General features: G+C 46.2%; 1 protein-coding gene across 1 annotated transcript in view; it reads right to left on the bottom strand.

The window, feature by feature from the left end:
- Nucleotides 1-20,477, bottom strand: part of SMIM28 (small integral membrane protein 28) — a 296,538-nt gene extending 276,061 nt beyond the window's left edge. The window contains exon 1 of the mRNA XM_069608080.1: nt 20,187-20,477. Coding sequence (XP_069464181.1) covers nt 20,187-20,393 — 207 coding nt within the window. The 5' untranslated portion in view covers nt 20,394-20,477. The remainder of the gene's footprint in view (nt 1-20,186) is intronic.
- Between the last annotated feature and the right edge of the window lie 236 nt (nt 20,478-20,713).

Raw genomic sequence — 20,713 nt, 5'->3', positions numbered from 1 at the left:
ACTTGGCATTCCCAGGGCTGAAGTGAGACGAGTGCGCCCGGACCAGAGTAAACACGGTTACCCTGTTGCCCTGCTGCAGCAACGTCCTTTGCAGGTCCACTGTATTTGTGACCCTCTTGCCCCTGAAGCCTGCTGCAGTGAAACTGGGGCGATTCATCCACCCGGAGCGGAGAAATCGCCAATGTCCCATTTGGGAATCCTCACTGGAACTCAGGAACTAAAAGGTGCAGAGACGTCCTTTTTGCAGCTGTCGAACCTGCAACCGAATTACACTAACCTGCCGAAGTTTGGGTTTCCTAGCCTCAGGGACTGGTGAGTAATCTTTACCCCAACTGGTGGCCCCTACCGCCAGAGCCCAACTTTATGCATAAGTGGCCCTTGGGGGCCCATCTCCTGTCCACTGCTATTGCGAAATAGCGACTTCATCCCAAACTCTCGAACTGCCTCTGCCTTCAAGCGGAGTGTGGGATGTATTGACCCACTAGGCTCTGCCCTGCGACATCACTGTGTGCTGGTGGCACCAGAACCAACAAAATGGCAGCAAAAAAGCCTATGCGCGCTAAACCTCTGATAATTGCGCAGTGAAACCAGAAAGATGGCTGCTCATCTACTTTGTCTGTGTCAGTGGGGAACAGGAGACCACACTGCTAAACCTCTCATTGGGCTGCCCACAGTGTGAAAATGGAAACTACATGAAAGGCAGTGCTTCATTGCAAGAAAACCCAGAAGCGCTCTGAAATCCGTTTTTCCTTGGTTGCTGAAATTACAAAATAATGATTCCAAGCATCAGAAAATATCCAACATCCTTGCTCGGTGTTACCCGTCACTTTATTTAAAGAATCCACATAAGCACACAATGTCAGGAAAAGCAGATTACATCACAAGAATAGTCACATTAAAAAGTGTACTGGTCTGTAAAATCTGTCAGAAATGGGCGCAGTACCGCTGGCTGCCTGTGTGACAGCTGTCAGTTAATTACATTGGAAGCTTAACTTGTGCAGTTAAAATCACATGGTTGAAATTAAGTGACTTGCTATCAAAAACAATTTAGGTTGCAATTATTGAATCTTTATGTTTAAAAAGACTGTAATTAGAGATCTGTTGCCTATTTTGAAAATGTAAGTTTATTTTATCAAAGACAATTTTAAACAAATTGACTTTAAAGTAAATCTGATGCCAGCCAAAGAGCTTCAAAGCAAATTCCACAGTTTGCTCCAACAAAAGGCATCTCTCCTGCTTCTCATCAAAGCCCAGGAACTCCCAGTCAGGTGTTAATGAAGAGGGGAGGGGATTTTGCTCTGCTGCTCTGGGAGAGACAAAAGACTCCCTTGATTGAAAAGATATGCAGATGCAACCATCAGCTGAAGCCCCTGCTAGAGGACAGAGGGGGGGATTGCTCTTGACCCACCAAAACATTGGCGACAGGACAGACAGTTATGTGTATTCTTCAAGCACAAGAAAGTATATTTTTGAAAAGGACTGACAGAGGACTGTGCAAAATTGTAAAGATTTGTAAAATGACAGTATTGTTAATATGAAAATTCTGGTCATGTTTTAAAACTACTCAGAACTCTGTGCTATGTTCGGGGACATGACTACAGAATTTGTGGTTTTGTAGCACTTGTGGTGATGCCAGAAACATGAAACTTCACATGATTATGCCCAGATACCATGCGCACATATGTGTAAACATGTGGACAAATCTGACATTGGGTACCAGACCAAAGGTTCAAAAATTGCCAAATCTAGATCCAAGCTCTCACCGAGACGGGGCTCGGATGGATACTTGCTCTACCAAATCTGTGATGTCAATATGCTGTTGCTAGCAAGTTTGTAAAATTGTAAATATGTCTTGTATGAAAAATAGATTTCATGTGCAGAAACAAAGGGGAGGTTCTCCATGGGTCATAAAATACAGCGTCATCATGACACCAGGTTTTCTTCTCAAATTAGGGGAGAGGAAAGACCCTAACCAACAGAATATCTAGGGGGTGTCCCTAGTAGAAGTCAGCATACCCACCCATTCAGAAAATACATAAATAGAGACAGCTTAGGACCTAGAGACACACACACCTTCACCCACCATCCGATTGCTGGCGGAGCACTTTGCAAGAGAAATCCATATTCCAGATTCCAGAACTTTGAAAGCAGAAAGGCCCATTTCCAAAGCTGAAACCTTTTCAGCTTGGTCTTTAATAAATCCAGAAACCAGATTTTACCCCAGACCTCCAAGGGGAACAAAAAAAAAAGAACAGCCTGGCTGAGCTGTGCTGCTTTCTTGCTAAGAATTCTTGCCAGAATCCAGAGATCCAACCCAGTAGAGCAAAGCTGTGACCAGATACCTGCAAACCACAACCAACCCATCAGATCCAGTCCAATCCCGCTGTGCAGTGTCCAGAGTACTGTGCTGAGTGCAGAACCAGAGCGCCTTGAGTCCAGTCCGGTGTGCTAGCAGAATTCCAGTCCAGAAAGTATCCCTGACCAGATCTCTGATGGGTCCATTCCAAACATTGGTAGTGAGTATCCATAGCATAGGCTTGTCCCTTGCATATGTATTATCCATAAGCCATCCTATCCAAACCTATTCTATTATATCCAGAACTGCATTGTAGAACATCTTTTGTCTTACCTGAATCTTTCTCTCATCCCTATAGTCCTTTGGTAATAGTAGTATTAAAATCATCTTTGCGCTAATATACTTGCTGAAGAAAGGAAAGCGTCTCAGCGGGCAAAAACCATACAGAGGCGACGCTGGGCTGGTGGCTGTGCTGTCGTGTAGTTTGTGGCTTCAGAGTCTCCCTAGTATAAGAAACCTTGTTTGTAATTTTAAAAAGCGCAACCTTGTTCTACAAATTTTGACTCTTTTTGAAAAATACGACCTCCACAAAAACCTTCATAACTGTTACACCGTTTATGCTAGGAACGAAATTTAAGTGTCTACTTGAAGCTAACATCCTCAGCTTTCCAGCGAACCGCATTCCTTATAGTTGTTCCGCAATCGCGCTTACTGCGCGCGGAAATGTTAGCCACACATTTTTCATTTGGCTCAAATCTATCACGTGTGAAACAGCTGTACATTGCATCCGACCTCAGAATTAAGTTTTCAACCTGGTAGTTACTCAATAATCATTGCTAATGTTTGTCTGATACCATACAAAGCGGCTCCCACTAGTATTGAATCCATTTTAGTGAATTAAATCCATTTTCAGTGTTTTTTTTACTATTCATTTAAAGCCACATTCAAAACCATTTTGACAAGTTGCAATCATTCCTGTTTTTCTCTGTGTTTGCTTTGGGGAAATTGGGATTGATCCTGTATTTGATGAGTGTGTATTCTTGAAACATGTTTTCTCTCCTTCCATCTCATTATACTGCATATTGGGGGGATTGAGTAGTGTGCAGGGGGAAAGAGTGATCCCCTCCCTAGAAATTGCATGCCTAGCCTTAGCAAGAACAGAAGCCTCATCTCTCACCCCTCTGACCTCCCTACCCTCTCGCACACACCAATCGCAACTAAGACACTAAAGAGGAAATGTACATGGTCTCCCTCAATCTCTCATCATGGATCGCCTCCCCTATCTCGATCCACCACCTCATCCCCCCGTTCACCACCCTCCCCCATGATTCACCCTGCCTGAAACCCCTCTCCCTCGATTTCTCACCGACCACAACTGAAACTCCTAACCCCCCACACCCCACCTTCAAATCCCCAGCACCAAACCCAATCACCCCAACACACGCGTCCATCCACTCCCACCTGAAACCCCCATACTTTTCTGCTCGCCCACTCTTCCCATCGACAAACAACCAACCCAGCACTCTCGCTCACCAGTTTCCACCCTCTTCCCCCCCACACCCAATCTCTGCAGCTCCGACATCAACCTCTTCTACTGAAGTGAATTGCATCCTATTTAATGCCCGATCCTTAGCAAAAAACAGACACAGCATCTTTGACCTCCTTGCCTCTGACAAACCAGACCTGGTCTTCATCACCGAAATCTGGTTCTCCGATGATTTTGCCCTATCGCCAATGAAGCCTCCCCCAACTTCTCCCTCATCCCCCTGAACTGTCCCTCCAGAGGAGGCGGAATAGCTTTCGCCTTCAAGTCTCACTTCCACGTCTCAATCATCGACAACCAACCTTCCATTCCTTCCTGCAAATCACTCCTTGTTAAACTATCCCTTTCCCCGTCATTCTCCCACTGCTTCCCAATAATCTACAGACCTCCTGGCTACGATAGACAATTCTCAAACAACCTCTGCGACTCTATTGCCACCTTCCAACTAAACCATCCCAACCTCACCCTTCTAGGAGATTTCAACATATGGCTCAACATTCCCACCAACCCTATGACACACTCTCTGGTTGACGGCCTAGACACAATTAACCTCCAACCCCACATAAACGGCCCGACTCACTATAAAGGACACACTCTTGATGTCAACTTCAGCTCCCACAACCGGATACATCTTAACTCCCCCTCCCCTATCATCTGGTCCTATCACTTCATTGTTTCATTCGCTATTCGCTCACCCAACCCGCTTCCTGTACCCGAACCTGAACCGCCAAATCTACGCACATGCTGGAAGAAATTAATCTGTCCTGACCTAGCCAACGCACTCCTCCTGTCTCCTCCGCCTACCTACCTACTCAATAATCAACTAACCCCGACGCCTTTATCTCATGGCTCAACACCACACTAATGCAGCTCACGCCCTCTTGCAAACCATCAGCCCACCGTGGCCTTTTCCCTAGATGGTTCACACCTGAATTGAAGACCAGTAAACAACTATATAAATACCTAGAACGCAAATGGCGGAAAGATAAAACTCCCCAGGGCAGATCCACCTTCGCCCGGCACCTTCATCAGTACAAGCCCAAAACCCGGAAAGCAAAAAAGCCCATTACAACTCCCAAATCCTAAACTGTAAAAACCCCTGCAAAGAACTTCACAAAATCATCACCGAATTCACCAAACCGTCATGCATCACCACCCTCCCGACCCCCTCACAATCGCTGTGCAACTAACTCTCTCTCCACTTTTACACCACAGCTCTAGAAAGAACAAACGTTCTAACCAACAAACTAGCTCTCTTACACTTCCACCTGCGACCTCTACCCAACCAACGTTTGACTCCTTTAGTCTAATATCAGCTGACCAATTTCTCAAACCTCTCTCTGCCCGCAAACCATCCGGCTCTCCGCTGGACCCTTGCCCAGCCACAACCCTCAAAGAAATTTTCGCATCTACCTGTGCAGGAGAATACGCAAGAACCATCATAAATGACTCCCTTGCCTCAGGAATTTTTCCCGACGCATTCAAAGCGGTTCACGTCAAACCTCTATTAAAAAAAAAACCTTCCCTCGACCCTCTCGAGCCCAAAAACTACCGCCCCATCTCAAACACAAGGTTCCTTGCCAAACTCATTGACCGAACTGCCTACTCCCAACTAAATGCCTTTGTCGAAGCCAACACTCAATCAGGTTTCAGAGCCCGACACGGAACAGAAACCACCCTAACCTCAATCTGGGACGACCTTAAAAACACAGCAGACTCTGTGGGATATGCCGCATTAATCCTTCTTGACCTATCCGCCGCCGTTGACACAATCAACCACTCAATCCTCCTTGACTGACTCCACTCCTAGGAATTCGTGGAACCGCTCTCAAATGGATATCATCCTTCATCAAAAATAGGAACCAAATAACCCTTCTCTCCACCTATTCCTCCCAAGCCCGAACAGTCGACACAGGAGTTGCACAAGGAGCATGCCTATCAGCCCTCCTGTTCAATCTCTACATGGCCACCCTCCCATGAATAATTCGTTCACACAACATCCTGTGCTACAACTACGCTGATGACACTCAACTAATTCTAAAAATCTGGAACTCAAAACCGAATTGCCGACCTGACCTTGCTTCCTGCCTCCTCGACATAAAGCTCTGGATGACCACAAACCACCTCATGCTAAACCCCTCCAAAACCGAAATCATGGTATGTGGCAACACCAAACTTTTTCCACACCCACTACCCTGGCCCTCTGCCATGGGCAACCCACCGATTCCCACTAATTCTGTAAAAAACCTTGGATGCATCCTAGACTCTGACCTAACTCTCTCGCGCCAAGTCAACAACGTCTCAAAGTCCTGCCACTACCACCTTAAAACTCTTAGACGCATTTTTCCATACCTCAACTTTCCCAACAGACTCTCCACGTTCCAATCAATTGTTATATCAAGACTGGACTACGCTAACCCACTATACCTCGGAGTCCACACATACCAACTGACTAAGCTACAAAGAGCACAAAACGCTGCAGCCAAACTGCTACTAGTGCTTGGCCTGAGAGACCACATCTCCCCAGCCCTCAAAACTCTGCACTGGCTTCCGGTTGCCCGAAGAGTGACCTTCAAAACCTTATGCATTTCTCACCGAGCAATGCATAAAACCGGACCTCAAAATCTTCAAGACAAACTAAAACCCTATCACCCTGCACGTATGCTAAAATCAAGCTCAGCCGGCTTTCTAGTCATACCAAAAACAAACTCAGTCAGATTAGGCAGATCTTCATTCTCAGCCTTGGTACCCACTCTGTGGAACGCACTCCCACCCCACATCGGACCCACTGAAGACCTCATGTCTTTCTGCAAATTACTGAAAACTTGGCTCTTCCCCTAAAACCGATCCCGAACTCAAAATAACTCAAACTGGTTAACAGCCTTGCAACGACTTTGCCAAATGCTAGATCATAAATAGCAATGCAGCATCATGATCAGAGAGGGAAATCGAAAACTAATAACCTCTATTGATTAGCTAAAAAAAATAAAAAAAATTTTTTTTAAAAAGAATACAAATAGAATAGAATGAAAAAGGTTGATCAAAGCAATTAAATGGATAAAAGAATAAGTCGTATGAAAGCAGTAAAGCGTTTGAAATAAATGAAATAAAATGAAATGATTGCTATAGATGAAAGGAACAAAATGGACGAAAGAAATAAAGTGAAGAGGATGAAAAGATGAATACAGGAGACGGATGAGTACACAGACAGATGGCGTGGAATGTGTGATTGCATGGTATAAATGGAAAGTACGGAATAGACAATTCGAACACATCTGACGAGGGTAGTGCCTGGGACAGATGGAGAGCATGGAATGGATCGAGGGCGTGCGACAAGATACATAGGCTGAACCGATAACGCAGGATGAATAAACAAAATGAGTGGAACGGATGAAGTACGTAGATCGGATGAGTGTGTAGAGCGGATGAGTGCGTAGAGCGGATGAGTGCATGGAGCGGATGAGTACGTGGAGTGGATGAGTGCGTGGAGCGGATGAGTGCGTGGAGCGGATGAGTGCCTGGAGCGGATAAGTGCGTAGACCTGATGAGTGCATAGAAAGAATACGGGCATGGAGCGGATGAGAGCGTGGAGCAGATGTAGGGTGTTCAGCGGATGTAAGGTATGGTGCGGGTGTGGAGCGGATGTAGAGTGTGGAGCAGATGTAGAGTCCGAAGCAGGTGTAGAATGCGTAGAGTGCAGAGTGGGTGTAGAGTGCGGAGCGGGTGTAGAGTGCGGAGCGGGTGCAGAGCGGGTGTAGAGTGCAGAGCAAACGGGTGATGTATGTGGATGGAACGGGTGAAGTGGCTGGAGCGAACGGGTGAAGTGGCTGGAGGGAACGGGTGAAGTGCTTGGAGGGAACGGGGAAGTGGTTGGAGGGAATGGGTGAAGTGGTTGGAGCGAGCGTGGGAAGTGGTTGAAGGGAATGTGAGAAGTGGTTGGAGGGAACGGGGGAAGGATTTGGAGGAACAGGTGAAGGGGTTGGAGGAACGGGTGAAGTGGTTGGAGGGAACAGGTGAAGTGGTTGGAGGGAACATGGGAAGTGGTTGGAGGGAACATGGGAAGTGGTTGGAGGGAACATGGGAAGTGGTTGGAGGGAACGGGTGAAGTGGTTTGAAGGAACGGGTGTAGTAAGGCAAAGAAACGGGTGAAGTGGGTGGTAGAAACAGAAGATGGATCTCGAAGAACAGGCGATGTATATGGACGAGACGGGTAAAGTATGAAGAAAGAACAGGTGGAGTATGTGGACAAAATGGGTCAAATATACTGAATAGAACGATTGAAGTATGTGGATGGAACGGGTGATGTGGATGGATCAGATGTAAGGTATGGTGCGGGTGTGGAGCGGATGTAGAGTGTGGAGCAGATGTAGAGTCTGAAGCAGGGGTAGAATGCGTAGAGTGCAGAGTGGGTGTAGAGTGCAGAGCGGGTGTAGAGTGCAGAGCGGGTGCAGAGCGGGTGTAGTATGCGGAGCAAACGGGTGATGTATGTGGATGGAACGGGTGAAGTGGCTGGAGCGAACGGGTGAAGTGGCTGGAGGGAACGGGTGAAGTGCTTGGAGGGAACAGGGAAGTGGTTGGAGGGAATGGGTGAAGTGGTTGGAGCGAGCGTGGTAAGTGGTTGAAGGGAATGTGGGAAGTGGTTGGAGGGAACGGGGGAAGGAGTTGGAGGAACAGGTGAAGGGGTTGGAGGAACAGGTGAAGGGGTTGGAGGGAACGGGTGAAGTGATGTGAAGGAACGGGTGTAGTAAGGCAGAGAAACGGGTGAAGTGGGTGGTAGAAACAGAAGATGGATCTCAAAGAACAGGCGATGTATATGGACGAGACGGGTAAAGTATGAGGAAAGAACAGGTGGAGTATGTGGACAAAATGGGTCAAATATACTGAATAGAACGATTGAAGTATATGGATGGAACGGGTGATGTGGATGGATCAGATGAAAAATGTGGTTGGAACGGAGGAAGTATGAGGTTGGATCGGGTGAAGTATCTGAGAGGAACGGATGAACCGGATGGAACGTATGAATTGGGTGGAATGAATGAACTGGTGGAACGGATGAACTGGGTGGAACGGATGAACTGGGTGGAACGAATGAACTGGGTGGAACGAATGAACCGTGTGGAACAAATGAACCGGGTGGAACAAATGAACCGGGTGGAACGGATGAACTGGGTGGGTGGAAAAGGGTGACGTATGGAGACGGAAAAGGTGTAGTATGTGGATGGAACGGGTGAAGTATGTGGATGGAACGGACGATGTATGTGGATAGAACGGGTGAAGTATGTAGATGGAACGGGTGAAGTATGTGGATGGAACGGGTGAAGTTTGTGGATGGAACGGGTAAAGTTTGTGGATGGAACGGGTAAAGTTTGTGGATGGAACGGGTTGAGTATGTGGATGGAACGGATGAAGTATGTGCATGGAACGGGTGAAATACATGGATGGAACGTGCAAAATATGTGGAAGGAATGGGTGAAGTATGTGGATGGAACGGATGGAGCATGTGGATGGAACGATTGAACTAATGTACAATAGGTGGAATGGGTGGAACGGGTGAAATGGTAGAACTGATGAAGTAGATGGACGAACAGGTGATGTGTTTGGAACCGATGAAGTGGGTGAACCGGTGAAATGGGTGGAACAGGTGAAGTAGATGGAATGTGTGAAATGGGTGGACCCAGCTAAGTGGATGGAACTTGTGAAGATGACGTATGTGGATGGATGATGCATGGAGAAAGGATAATGTGAGTAGAACGAATGAAAGAAGCAGTGCAGAAAATGCTTGGAGTACATAAAAGGAGTTGAAGTGCATGGAACGGATGCGAGTGCATGAAACGTATTGGAGCGCATGGAACGTATTGGAGCGCATGGAACGGATTGGAGCGCATGGAACGGATTGGAGTGCATGGAATGGATTGGAGTGCATGGAATGGATGCAAGTGCATGGAACGGATGCGAGTGCATGGAACGGATTTGAGAGCATGGAACGGATTGGAGTGCATGGAACGGATGCGAGTGCATGGAACGGATGCGAGTGCATGGAACGGATTGGAGTGCATGGAACGGATTGGAGTGCATGGAACGGATTGGAGTGCATGGAACGGATGCGAGTGCATGGAACGGATGCGAGTGCATGGAACGGATTGGAGTGCATGGAACGGATGCGAGTGCATGGAACGGATGCGAGTGCATGGAACGGATGCGAGTGCATGGAACGGATGCGAGTGCATGGAATGGATGCGAGTGCATGGAACGGATGCGAGTGCATGGAATGGATGCGAGTGCATGGAACGGATGCGAGTGCATGGAATGGATGTGAGTGCATGGAACGGATTGGAGTGCATGGAACGGATTGGAGTGCATGGAACAGCGTGACCTACATGGAATGATTTGGAGGGCATGGAAAATTGAAAGAGCATTGAAAGGAACGGTTTTGAGTATTTGAAATGGTCGTAATGCCTGGAACAGTTGGAGTACATGGAACGGATGGAGTACATGGAAATATTGGAGTGGGCTCGATCTCAAGCACCTAAAATAAACCACCATATTCACATCCCCATGCTTACTCTCTTCTTTACACCACCACTGAAATATAACAGCGCTACTATGACACCATTCGGTGTAGCTGTTCCCATACCATCATTTCCTCATTCTCCCCATCACCCTATCTAAACACTGCTGGTTACACACCTTCCAGCCTAGGCGTTCTCCTCAGGCCTAACGCAGCCGAAATCGGTCTGCATAACAACCTGCCAGAGCGAACACATACTCTTGATCTCTCTACATCCACACCTACCGCTATGAAGCAGCTATCACATGAAGGCCTCACCAGCTGCCCACATATCCGGTGCTCACACGCACCTTTTGTCTCTCTCTATTCTCTCTACTGACCTGAACTTCGCTTCCCGAGGACGTTCAACCTACCAGCGCCTTGAGACCATACCAATGGCATATAAGGCGCTATATAAATGCAAAGTAACATAATATAAAATAACATTGCATTTTGATTGAACCCACACAAAGTATTATTCTATGCTGCATTATTTTTCATATCATTACTCTGTGTGAATAAAGAGATTTATTGCGACATCACCCCATTGGTGATCATTGTATAACCATTAAAATAGTGTGATATTTATATATTGTGCAAATCCATAAATAAATATTTTAACTTTGCAAAACAGCTTGCTTCCTGGTTCAGTGTGACCGGGGGGGGGATTCAAAGAGAGGGGCGTGATATAAGGGTATATCGTTCAGGAATAAAAGAACTTATAGACATAAATAAATAATTAAGGGTTTCAATTGTGCATCCCACGCTAGGCATTGACTTAGGTGAAGTGCCGGGTTGAAATCACTTACAGGAGGTCCTTCTTGAATAGTGGGAACTTATTCTTCATCGCCTTATCCACCTTCCCGAGCTGTTAGAGTCCTCTAAAGAGACCCTGCTTTGTCCACTGGAACAACCGCATGCATTGGCACACATGTACTACTGAGCACAAGGCTCCCCTCTTCTTAGGGCTTGGATTGTCTCTTAGTTAGGTGAATAACTGATGGTGAATTGGGACTAAAGGGTAACTGCACTGCCTGTTTCCTTAAGCTCTAGGCTGTTAACATATTTCGTGTAGTCATCCCTTTAGACCCCCTTGGTCTTGTATATATATTGTATTGTGAGTTTGTATTGGTTTACTTAGTGTTAGTGTGATTCTTTGCTATAGTCTGTGTTACAAAGGCCTTGTAATAAATGTGTCTATATTTTTAATATAACACCTGTCTGAAGTAATTTGTAAGTGTCCTTGCTCTGTGAGCTCATTGAGGTCCTTCAGTCACCCTCACCCCTCCTGAGACTTAGTCTTGACCGCCTGCCATAGCTACCCTGACTGGTCTGGCTTGTCCAGAGGTACCCTGTTCCAAGAACCTAGGTTGGCCTTCTGAACCTCTGCCACTCCTGGACAGAGCTCAGAAATCCTTCTTAACACAAACTGCACTGCCAAAATGTGAAGCAGTAACAAGTACATTCTGGGTTAGTATTGCAACGTGTGCCTAATGTACTGTCTGTGCTCTAGGTGCCGGTAAATAGGACATGATAATAGCATGTAATGGTGTGAGAATGTAAACTGCATAGCCCCCTCTATCTCATTTCTACTGACACATAACTATCTCTTTTTGGTCGAGGGCACATTTGCCATGCTGACCAACCAGGTCAGTATCCTGCTTATGAAGGGGCAAGGATTACATGAGTGGAAGAACCTAAAACCGCAAGCGCAGGCACTTCCAAACAGCCCCATTTCCTTATTTATTTTTAAACTATGGCTGTGCTCACTGACCTAACAAATAGTAAATCCAGTTTGCTTTCAAGTGTGACTATGTATAAAACCATTAACCAAAAAATGTTATGGGTCGAATGTCAGGAATTAAATCGTATCCTCTGGCACTGCTCTGAGTCACCTGCCACAACATCCGTTTTTTAGCCCATCTGAGTCATTGCAGAAGGAACCAGCCATATGCAAATCAGTCTTGGTTCTGCCACCAATGGGATCAGTCTGTCACAAACTTCTTGCCAAAGTCTCCTCTGCATTGGAACACAAACAACCCCAGACATTGTTTAGTATTTTAGTTTTGCTTAAGTCATCCAGAGTGGTATGCCCAGACGTGGGTCCTAAACCTGCTTGGCCGGCAGACTCAAGCTACACCTCACTGATGACGCCCAATGAGGCTGAAACATGTCTGGCGATGCTTGTGGTCTCATGAAGAAGGCATGTGACCAAGCAGTTCGTGCTGGACTGCCCCTTTAGGGGTAGGACCAAGCCTGATTTGCATATGGTCTTCCTATAATGGCCTGGAAGACAAGGAATGATGGCCAGGAGGGCTGCCCAGAGCAATGCTAGATTTTAAGAATAATTCAAAATCTTCCAGCCATCACCCATCTTGTTTTACTTATGTAACAATATATGTACATATATAATGTTAATGTTAACGTTAAAGGATAGTTGTACCATGCACTATCACCACCCGAGTGGTCCCCTGGCGCTCTGGGGGATCTGAAAGAAAAAAGGGGGGTAGGTTAGGGGAGTGTTAGTAGGACAAAGTTTGGAGAAGAGCAAGGAAGCTGTGATGTACTGTTGGCAGCTTCAGTACGGTTAATACTGTTCGCTGAGCTTTTGGTGTGGTATACGGTCCAAGTTCATCGTGTGCTGTTGTGTGAGGGTTTGTGTGGTGTGTTTGTTGTTGAGGTGTGGTGAAGTGCGTGCATGTTTCTTCGGTTTAAGAGGTGTGGTTGTGTTTATTTATGGTGAGAGAGGTGTGTGGAGAGGGGTGAGGTTATTAGCAGTTTTTGTAGGGTTGTTTTGTAGCATTGGTGTCCCGAGAGATGCATCCTCCTTGTGTGTCTTTCAGGATTTCAGGATTTAGACATGGTTGTCTCCCTTTCAGTGATCTAGTTTCAGCATAAGGCTGTCTCTCATCTGTCTGAGATTGTATTCATTTAGTTCATTTCTGCTTTATTTATTTATTCCTATCCTTTTCCCCGGGCCAGCCCCTACATTCCCAGTCTGTGGTTGGTGCAAAACTGGTCCTCTCGGATCAGTCTACTTACGACCTACGCCCATACCCAATGCCCTGTCTGAGTGGGTAAGGTTGGTAGTTGTGCCTGTTTGTGTTAGGCTTATTTGCTATTGTTCTGTCCTAATAGGGTTGCAGCTCGTCAGTCGGTTCTAGGTGTTGTCTGTGCCGTCAGGGATTCTGTCAGCCTCTTCTTTTGTATTTCCTGTTTTATTATTTCAGTTGTTTCCATCTGGTTCTGAGGTGTTGAAGAGCCAGGTTGTTAGTAGTTTTCTAAATCTTAGGTGGTCTTCGGTATAATACATCACTCTCTCCACACCCATTCAGGCTGACAATTGTAAAGCCTAGACTGGTTACGCAGACCGTGCATGGTCTTCAACTTTATTCTTGCCTTCGGAGCTCTATTGTTTCCTGGTGTTTTCATGAGCCCATGTACTCTTTTCGTATCCAAACCTTCTGCTAAAGGATTGGTTAGTGCATGTGCCACCCTGGCCATCGTTATAGAACATCTAATATTACTTCTGAGCTACTGCATCATATCTTCATGCATCACTCCTGAATCTCTCGGAACTCATATTGTGATCTCTCGTTCAAATCGTGCTCTTGTGCTAAACATTCTTACTCTTGTGCGGTTAATTCTCTCCAGGAATCCGAGCACCACATTCTGATCTCCTGGCTCTCCTTGTCTGCACTGGATATCGTTTGAGATCTTTGGGGATTTCCTGAAAGGACTTGTCGTTTAAACCATGCATTGTTTTGGCAGCTTGGGTATCCACTGTCCCCCATCTGCTGTCATCTATCTCCAGAACGAGATGTAACACTCCAGAGAAGGCCTCAAAAGCCATCTATTTAGTGATCATGCAATACCCATCTTTCTTCTCACCACAGCAGTGCCCCGCTTTGTACCTGCTTGGAGGAAGTCGCATACGATAACACATAGTGATCATGAACATTTTCCACACCTTATGGTTTCTGCCAAATGCTGTACAAGGCCCTACGTTTGGCTGCAGTGAGCTATGCGCCTTTCCGGGTTTTTATTTTGTATGTTGCACCTTATTTTTCCAATACCCTTTGTGTCCCAATTGCAACCGTTTGCAGCATCTGCAAATAAACATCCCTCACCTCCTCTGCGATGCCGGCTATGAAAACCATGAAGAGTGCCAGTCACTGTGGCACCACTCGCCAGCTCCTTTTCCTCAAATGGACTCCATTTACTAGTGCTCTGAGTTGGCCATCACTCTGCCAGTTCCAATCCCTTTTACAAGCCGCCTCCTTCTGCAAAGCTGCTCCACTTGTTCACAAAACGTCTCCTCGCCAACTACAAGAGTAACTTTTATAAAACAGGGTGCAGCAGGTCATCTAGCAGCTGTTTGAGGCACAGCAATGATGTTTCTATGCATAGGTTTCTCAAAACCATCCCTACGTGTCCCCCTTTCCCTTTAGTTAACCCAAGTCGGAGTGCTCTGTGATCCAGATGCTGCCATTTTGAAGATAACTAACAAATCTATAGTTAATATGGTATTACAAGCATCCTCCATTATAGCCTTCTTCTGACCTTATTGACGACCCCTCCTGCAGGCTTGAGAAACCCTGTAGTCTAGTGGAAACCTCTCCTATACATGTTGGTCCTGCATAGACCACCCAAGTAAAACAAACAGAGACACAGTGGCCAGAGTTCTCCAACAGTGTACGTAGCTAGCAGGAGGCCTTCTATGGAGATGCAGAATCAGGCCCCAAACTATTGGCTATTGTCTGCTGGAACGCAGCACCGCGGTGGAGCATGCACTTCGGTTGTGTGGAGAAGACCTGCAGAGAGAGGTGGTAGGGGGAACGGGGAGAAGGCAGACACTCCCTGAAACCTGTACAGGGAAATCTGTCAAAGATCTCATCGGCTAAGTCTGAAAATCGACAATAAGCCCTCTGCCTAGTGTTTATCATGATGTTCCTGCCCAAGCAACGGCGGTATTATATGAGTCCTCCTGCGCTACTGCAGCAATTGCAGCTAATCTTCTCTTGCTTCTTTTCCCAGAAATAGACTGTGAGTATTGTGATAAGGGACTGCGGATGACACAGCAAGACATTTTGGGACTAAAAAACGTGTTGGACTTCTAGGGAGGTTCATAGAGTGGGTAGAGGTCTATAGGGAGGGGAAATGACAGCATGGTCATCTGGTTCACATGGAAAGTGGCCGATCACAGGTTTCGTGTTCCACACCGGCATGGGCATGGTCCAGTGCAGCTGGACCGTGGCTCAACATTCAGCAAGGGCTTGCTCTGATGGAAAATATCTGCCTCTGGGCCCTTGAGAAGGATTTGGACGAGCAGTCCCGGATTGAAATGGGCTTTTTCCTGGAAAATGGCAGCTGACAAAGCCTGTGCCCTGAACATGTTGGATAGGTTCTGCTCCTGGTGTGCAGCTGTACAAAAAGTAATTGCACTTGTTTCTTTGTTGCACATTTGAAGTGCTTTCATGTCATTGTGGCTAGGCCTGCACTATACAAGTACCTCTAATACAAAATAAAATACCCTCAAGCCTGAACAGGGCAAAACTGTGCTCAGTGTTAGCTGATAAAAGGCTGCTGTCCGATGTTTGCACTGCCGGTGCCCTTCTGTAACTTGTGAGATACCCTTCAGTGTGAGTCAACAGAAATCCACACCCTTGGACACCGTGGACCAGGGTACAATGAAGTGATCTGATTTTGGACCATTTCTGCAGCTTCTCAAGTATGAAAGAGTGATGACTGCTTCCGGCATGTCCTCAGACTATGACTGGACATGTGCAAAGGAGCACATGTCCCCTTTCTTCAATTAAATATTTATCAAGCAGATCTAACGGTGCTCGTGTGTTCCATTTATTTGTAAAAACAAAAGTCACCGTGTTTAAGTAGCCTGCCTGAGCTTACTTTCACTACAACTTGGAATCTTGTAAGTGACGCACTTGCTTTACTGCCTTCCTCGAAGGCACCACGACACATGCGACCACTCAAGAAACAAACCGGATTCCGAAGATTCGTCCCAACACTGCGTGGCACAAGCTGGCTCTGTACAGTCCATCCTCCTTCAGTTTTTACCGCCATTAAGATTGACATTTCGACCCTCCTCTTGGTCTGTTTGACCAGCATCATCGCTCTGTGACAGAATGTCTTCCTGTTACTTATATGCACTCGCCTCCTTACCACTGAGCAGACAACACACAATCCCGAATAAGTTATATATAAAACACCTCCCTGTTGTACAATGCAATGTAACGTGTTGTTAGCACAACTAATGATACTTGCCACAGCGTGGTTGTCTATGGTATTACTTTGTACTATTCATGAAGCATCCTTTATACCCAGGTCTTCTTGACACAGGGCTATAGCAAGGGTTTTTGGCCGCCTGAGCCGTGCTGCGCCTTTTTTTTTATAGCTGTGCATTTTTTTTAGTTCCTTGTGTTAATGGATATTTGTACCACGCACTATCACCACTGGAGTGGTCTCCTGGCGCTCTGGCGGATCTGAACAAAGGAAAGGAGGTGGGGGGTGAGTTAGTGGGACCGAGCGGGAAAAGTTCAAGAGAGCAGTGATGTGCTGTTGGCAGCATCAGTCTGTTCGCTGAGCTTCGGTGTGCTTTTCGGTTGGTAGCCTTCTTGTTCTGTTGTGCGAAGCTATGTGTGATTTGTTTTGCTGTTGCAGTGTAGTGAAGTGTGTGCAGTTTGCTTTGCTTTAGGGTTGTGGTTGTGTTTGGTTAGCGTTTGAGAGGTGTAAGCAGAAGGGTGAGATTGTTAATGGGTTGGTTACTGGCCTCGCTATCTAAATGTGATACGTGCTTATTTATAAGTTCTTTCTAGATGTGGCGCATGAATATCTCCATATTTCTATTCAGATGTGGCACTGGCTAATATTCACAATCCTGTCTAGATGTGACGCAAGCCAATATTCACAATTCTATCTAAATTTGGCAACGGAAATACACGCAATCCAGTCTAGATGTGAGGCAAGCTAATATTCTGCATAATATATTAGCTGCAGAGAAACATTTCTGCAGCCACTATTCACAGTTATCGAAATATGGCACTAGTCAACGTTCACAATCCTGTCTAGATGCAATGCAGGCCAATATTCACAATTGTGCTGTTGCGCATCGACAGCTTTTTCTACTACTTCTCCGTTATTACTCTGCAGGACTTTTAGTACATAAGTGTGTAGATTATTTACTGGTAAGGAACAGTATTCTTAGTCCTACTCTTCTAGGTCATATCCCTGCCCGCCCACCCTCCCTAAGGGGCTTCAGGACAGAATTGACACACTTGGACAATACTGAGGAAGTTTCTAGGAAATTCTGCCCCTTTATACCTCAGCTGGAGGTATATTCAAAATTCCAAGAAGCAGGTACTCCTGTGCCTATGGTGGGATCCATCTAACTTTATAAGGGTTGTGATGAGGAAGATGGAAGTGGAGTGGGGGAGAGGATTACATCTTTCCTTTCCAGTGTTCCCACCCCAGGGGTAAACATTTCAACGGCAAACTACTGACCAGCCATAAAAAGTCACTTGCCACCTCAAATCTACACATACACACAGCACACCATTTCTTACTCGCCAAGAGTCAATTATCACTAGTCAATCCTTGCACCACTTGTGCCCGCCCTGTCCGACCCTCTTCGCTGGAGGGTGTGCCAGAAGTGTGCTTTGCATGGCTGGTGCTACAATAAGGCAGTTCCAGACTGGGGCTTAGGGCAGGAGCCGAGAGCAACCCTGGGGTGCCATATTGGCCCTGAAAATATCAACTTGAGTCCCTTCGTTAGGGAGGGCGGGCAGATGCCAAAAAACAGTTTGTCCAGGACAGCATAAAACCGTGCACAAGCTTTGTCGCTACGTCATTCAGGCCACATATATTTGGAGCAGCACACGTCAGAAAGCACCAGGGTCCCTTACACCCCCAGCACCCGGGTCTTTGGCTCCACAAAAAAGTAATCAAGGCACAGCTTAGAAGGGCAAGCTCAATCACTGGCCAGCAGCTTCTCAACTGCAGATTAGAGATGCCGGGATAACTCTGCTAGACCGCCCCGGAGCACAGCGCTGATCTGCTGCATGTCCCTTTAGAGGACAGAGCGAACAACCTCAAAACGAGTGGCAACAGCAGTGTGGGATGGAACAGCAGCCCTAAGAGGAGATATGGGCAGTGGCTAAACTGCAGACCTAACATATACACTTGGATTCTAATCCCAGCTTCGGCACTTAGTGGAAGAATCCCTGTGATTCTGAGCAAATCATTTTATCTTGTTCTGACTGAAATGGTACTGTCATTTTCTAATGTCCCAATTAGAAGTTCCCAATCACTCTACCCCTTCCATCATGCTCTGGTATCTGTAATCTAGAACCCACTCACCGTATGGTGTCATGTACAAGCACTTCAAGAGTGAGGCGTGCCTGCTACAGTAACACACATCTTTCCCTCTAGTGCGTCGCTGGTCTACCCAATATCAAATGGTCAAAATAACAAAATCATCCAGTGACAAATTCATTTTTATTGTATTTCATTTTGATTAGTAACGAGCCATGTGCAGGCACACTTTGCGTCAATGAGAAGAAAGTTCACAATGTGAGACCGGTTTTATAATGTGACACTTTTCCGAGCTATTTGTTTGGAAGTGCTGAAGCCCAAAGGGGGGTGTTTCTTACTGATAACTGTTCATAACTGCAGCTTCCATTTGTGTCTTAATCAGTCAGGCGGAAGGAGGCAAAGGGGGTACATCCGTAGATGAAGCCCTGTAAAAGTTGTGCTCATATTTACAGTGAACACTATTTTGATTTTAAGTCACAGCATCACCTGTAAAAACATTTGCTACAAAAACAGAGGTAATAAGGTGGGGTGGATGTTTGTCATTTCAACATGATTTAAGCAATATTAGCACAGGTCGTTATTGATCTCCTCTCAACCAATCAGAATGTTAATAGTACAGTCAATAACTACTGGTATTGACTGCATTCTAAACAATCTGACTTCAAAAGCAGATAGGGAAACCACCATGCAATTTCCAGACAAGGTTTCTTTCAAAATGACACTTCCTTTCTGAGGTGTGTGTGGGGAGTGGGGGTTCGCTGGAACATCCTATTTAGCACACTAGAGAGAAAGCTGAAACATGGGACAATGTTTTCACTTTCTTATAGAGAATCTGTTTACTTTTACATGATGCCTAATGTATATGCGTGTTAAACCCACTCCAGTTTAACTAAGTCTGAAATTAAAACACTTAACTTATGAAGACAGCCTTGTTATTCAAACACTACAGAATAAAACCACATTTTATTTACTGAGTTTGTCCATTTACTTTACTCAATATTAAAGTAACGTTTTTACTTAACCACCAAAAATCTATTGCTACTACCAGTATGTGCTAGGTTAATTGGTATGTTGGTGATGTATAAGACTTGTGTTTGTTAATGCCTTTGGAATTCATGTGGACAGAGTCCGCTACAACGTGTAAAGGAGCAAAGGTGTAAAGCGTGCTGCACAGCTTTTTTGTAATTAAGAGCGCACTAATACCATATCTTTACGAAAAGCAACCAATTTTAGACGTTCGAATTTTTGTTAAACGGTTTCACTCCGCCTACAAAAGAGTGCCACCAAAAGTAGAGTAAACTCACTTTTCTTAGTTAAAAATTAAATCAGAAAGTTTAAGAATAATTATCTTTTCCACTGCTGATCTAATATACGTGCTTGGAAACCCCACTCGCGAGCACATGCTTTCTTTCGCCCCCTCCCACACAGCAGCCTGCGCGCCACAGGGCCGAGCGAGCCGCGCCACTGACCTGCAGTTGGGTTCCCAGAAGCGGCAGGCCGGGTTCACTGGTTAGCCAGTCGTACGTCCCTCTGCCGGCATGGCCAAATTTCCTCCAGCTGCTGCCTAAAAGCCACCTCATGCTTTCGTTAACCCGAAAGTCTGGCCGAGTCAGGCCTTCCACATCCCCCGCGCGCTCCTCGGCCCTGAGCGGCGGCGCCGCCCCATCCCCACCCATTGCCCTCGGAGCTGCTCCCAGCTGGGAAGCTCGCGGCTAATGACCACCGATACAACTCCCCTCTTATTATAAACAACAGCAACGGCAACGGGGAGTGGGGAGGAGGGAGGGAGGCAGAGAGGGAAAGGGAGGAAAGAAAGCAAGATTGACGGGGCCACTCTTTGCCTCCAACTCAATCTCGCCGGATTTGTCCTGCTGTGGCCTACATTAGCTGGCAAGCTGGCATCAGGTATCAGAGGCGAGGCAGCGCCCTGATTGGAGAAATCTCTGCTTTAGGACGATTAAAGAGAATGTGTACATGAATCCTATGATGGCACATG

This window comes from Ambystoma mexicanum, chromosome 4q, assembly GCF_040938575.1.
Source record: "Ambystoma mexicanum isolate Mex_15411 chromosome 4q, UKY_AmexF1_1, whole genome shotgun sequence".
NCBI lineage: Eukaryota > Metazoa > Chordata > Amphibia > Caudata > Ambystomatidae > Ambystoma > Ambystoma mexicanum.
The sequence above is the reverse complement of the archived record's forward strand: the minus strand, read 5'-3'. Positions and strand labels throughout refer to the sequence as shown.